At 37.1% G+C, this 4211-nt stretch overlaps 1 protein-coding gene across 1 annotated transcript in view; it reads right to left on the bottom strand.

Annotated features, from left to right (window-relative positions):
* LOC106877994 (trans-1,2-dihydrobenzene-1,2-diol dehydrogenase) overlaps window positions 1-4211 on the bottom strand; it is a 25459-nt gene that overhangs the window by 15643 nt on the left and 5605 nt on the right. Inside the window, exon 2 of the mRNA XM_014927068.2 lies at window positions 1796-1907. Within this exon, the coding sequence (XP_014782554.1) occupies window positions 1796-1907 (112 nt within the window). The remainder of the gene's footprint in view (window positions 1-1795; window positions 1908-4211) is intronic.

The following is a 4211-nucleotide window of genomic DNA, read 5'->3' as shown; positions in this document are numbered from 1 at the left end:
ATATACACACGCACACATGTATTTACCACTATATATATATGTATATTATGTATGTATTTCGGCATTTCTTCATTTTCTGCCGACTGAAACTGCGTCTGCGCAGTGCATTTTGAAAGAATTAGAATGTATATTTTAGAAGACATGTACTTTTTGCCTTCTGTCTTGTAGATATACGTTAATTCCTTGACGGCTGGTTACTGAAGAGGATTTGCCTAGTAAATTACTTTATTTACTAAAAAATCTGAAACCTATAGGTCTAACCGTTAAAAATAAGGTAAAAGTTTTTATTTTTTCTTCCCTTTGAAATGTTTTACTTTGTGCTTTTTGGTCGTCTTTGACTGTCTTCTAGCGTGCAGAAGTTACCTGTTATGGGTAATTTCTCTTATACTTTGTATCTATTTGTATATATATTTAATACACACACACACGTGCATACACATGCACACACGCAAGCGCGCGCACACACACACGCAAGCGCGCGCGCACACACACACACACGCACACACGCACGCACACATGACAGATTCCACTAAGTTGTTGGACAATCTCCAAAATGTGACAGTATATAATTTAGAATTTATATAAGTAAACAATTATATTCTTGACTAAATGTTCAAACATTATTTACTTTCGTCTCTCAATAGATTTTATTCAAGTCATGCTTAAAGTCAACAAAATAAAAACGTGTAAATCAGCCGTACAATGTTAGAAACCAATAATTAGACAGCAAATCAACAACAATGTTGTAACGACAATATTTGGAGAAACCAAGTCGGCGACCTGGCAAAAACGTTAGCACGCCGGGCGAAATGCTCAGCGATATTTCGTCTGTCTTTACGTTCTGAGTTCAAATTCCGCCGAAGTTGACTTTGACTTTCATCCTTTCGGGGTCGATAAATTAAGTACCAGTTACGCACTGGGGTCGATGTAATCGACTTAATCCCTTTGTCTGTCCTTCTTTGTCCCCTCTATGTTTAGCCCCTTGTGGGCAATAAAGAAATAAGAAACGTTAGCACGCCGGGCGAAATGCTTAGCGATATTTCGTATGTCTTTACGTTCTGAGTTCAAATTCCGCCGAAGTTGACTTTGACTTTCATCCTTTCGGAGTCGATAAATTAAATACCAGTTGCGTACTGGGGTCCATCTAATGACTGGCCGCTCCCAAAAAATTTCGGCCTTGTGCCTAGAGTAGAAAGGAATATTAGGAGAAACAATCGAGGTATTGAGTAGTATTTACAGACGCGTAGCTAATTCTTCATTGTTGTGTCTGTAATGGAAATAGAAGTTGTCACATTTCTGCCTTTTCTACAAATTCAAATAAATTAAATATGAATTAAAATATTTAAAAGTTTATAAGATAAAGTCTTGTGGTTTAGGGTTTTGCTCCGGGCGAATGTCATCTATTATAGCCCCGGTTAGACTAATGCCTTCTGATCGAATTTGGTAGACGGAAATTGTGTGAAAGCCCTTCGTATACATATATAGATAAGTGTGTGTGCGTGTGTGTGTGTGCGTGCGTGTGTGTGTTGTGTTTGTGATCATTAACATTAAATAAAACAATTATTCATCACTCCGGTTTTGATTTGTTTTTGTCTATGACACTTAGTGGTTCGGCAAAAGTGACCGGCAAGAAAAATATCAGACTTATAAGTACTAGAGTTATAAGGTCAATTTGTTCGTTTAAAATCTTCAAAGTGGTGTTCCAGCATAGCCCCAGTTCAATGAGAGAAACAAGTAAATGGAGTAGAAAAAAAAAAAGATTTACAATAAAATTTAGACTAAAATTATTTCATACCTATGTTGGGATTTTTGGCAAATTCTTCATAGCTGTCGTACACATTTGGTATTTCAAATTCCTCTGCAAATTTCTTAGATTTCTCTAAGGACTTGGACACTACTGCAATTATCTAGATGAAAAAAAAAGTAAAATAATTTTGAAATAGGCAATTAAGTTTTGGTCTTTTTATGGTAAATAAAATTGTCGATACTTTGTTGATGCACTACTACTACTACTACTACTACTACTACTACTACTACTACTACTACTACTACTACTGCTGCTGCTGCTGCTGCTGCTGCTGCTGCTACTACAAGACATTATGTCTATGAAATATTCCGTCAATAAGAACGGAGTCTCACCCCTTTATAGACTTTGTGATATCACCATCCTCATATTTGAATGTAGTAAACTTGTACAAAGAGAATATAAACGAAGATACAATATTGTACACTAGTTCATAGTAAATGATGAAAAGAATGTAATAGTATAATAAAATATAATATAATAATTATATTATAATAGTATAATATAATATAATATAATATAATATATGTATAATAGTATATGTTAGTGAGAGTTGACAGGTAGTACAAACATTAATCGAAATTCAGTAGGTGAAAATGAAGATGCTAAGTTGTGGAATTGCAGTTCTCAGTGTGTTCATATGATTGAGACAGGAAGACCAGACATTGTTATCGTATAAAAAAAAAAATGCAGAGCACAAAAGCCGACGTAATATCTCCTAGTGACAACAGAATACATGAGAAAGAACAGGAAACGATTGAGAAATGCCAAAACCCGAATGTACTGTTGAAAGGATGTGGAACATAAGAAAAAGCTGAAATTGCGTCATTGGCAGTGGACGTTCTTGATACAATGATGAACAAAATAGGAATGTAATCATGAATGGAATGAACTGGAATTGAAATTAGAACTAAACTAATATAGAAAATCAAATCGAATTATTAAGAACTGCTAGGATTATAAGGGCGGCGCTAAAAATTGAGTTGGTGAAAAAAAAATACATCCCCAGCACCACTCCTGCCCCAAAATATTTTAGTTGGTCGTGGCCTTTACTTTGAGTTGTGAAAATTACACAAGATCTGCTTACAGTCCTACAACAACTATGACTGCCACTACTACTACTGTTGCTGCTGCTGTTACTACTACTACTACTACTACTACTACTACTACTACTACTACTACTACTACTACTACTACTACGTTTCGTCTATAAAAACTTCCCCACTAGTTTTATTTCATGTCTTCATTGATTGATCTGTCAAAGACTTTCGTTACACATCTGTAATCTTTTCCTGCAACTGTTTTCTTTTTGTGGGGAGTGAGAAGATGAGGAAATGATAAACATTGTATAATAATGGCGAATTTATAAAGCTGTGTATGTATGTATGTATGTATGTATGTATGTGTTCAGAGCTGTGTTTGCATATGTCCTATGTAGCGGTAGAAGTGATCATCAGTAGGATGGTATAAGTACACATAAGTTTGTGAGCGCATGCAAATATTTAACTTCTTTCTTTTTCATTTTTATTCATTTGGCAACTGAACTGAATTGAATTTATGGTGTTATCAATCAATAGATAAGCTGTTGTAGATTTAGGTGTACGGCTGTGGAGGTGCAATGGCCCAGTGGTTAGGGCAACGGGCTCACGGTTTCGATTCCCAGACCGGGTGTTGTGAGTGTTTATTGAGCGAAAACACCTAAAGCTCCACCAGGCTCCGGTAGCGGGTGGCGGCGAACCCTGCTGTACTCTTTCACCACAACTTTCTCTCACTCTTCCTGTTTCTGTTGTATTTCAAAGGGCCAGTCTTGTCACACTCTGTGTCACGTTGAATCTCCCTGAGAATTACATTAAGGGTACACGTGTCGTCTGTGGAGTGCTCAGCCACTTGCACGTTAATTTCACGGATCAACTGGAGCCCTCGTCGTCGCATCCGACGGAGTACCACGAGGTGTACGGCTACCATTGTTAGTTCATCTGTTATTTTTCTTACGGTATCCAATATATCCATAGTTGTCACTAATCTGTCTGTTGGGTTATCTTATGGCGAAAGAATGTATGGTGGACGCGTCTGAAAGGTCTAGAGACAAAGACTTTCCTCTCTGGGCAATCTCTCATCAACTTCTTCAAGTATCACCTGAAGAGGAAGGTGAGAGTAGAAAGGGAAGTCTTGTCTAGTGAATGCTTCAAAAAAAGATGGGTGAATGTAGCAAGGATGGCACGTGTGAACGACGGAGCCATCTTGAGCATAACCCTAGAAAAAAAAAAGAAAACAAAAAGGCAAAAGAGAGTCACTTACTGTTATAGTTTCTTCAATGAGAATATTGACCAAGGTTACCGTGGTCTTTTCCGTAGGCTTTTCTTTCCACGGCCAAACCTAAACTGTCCTCCCCTCCTTTTACACGAGA

The sequence above is a fragment of the Octopus bimaculoides genome, chromosome 13 (assembly GCF_001194135.2).
Source record: "Octopus bimaculoides isolate UCB-OBI-ISO-001 chromosome 13, ASM119413v2, whole genome shotgun sequence".
Taxonomy (NCBI): Eukaryota; Metazoa; Mollusca; class Cephalopoda; order Octopoda; family Octopodidae; genus Octopus; species Octopus bimaculoides.
Note: the sequence above shows the minus strand (reverse complement) of the source record. Positions and strands in the feature narration are given on the sequence as shown.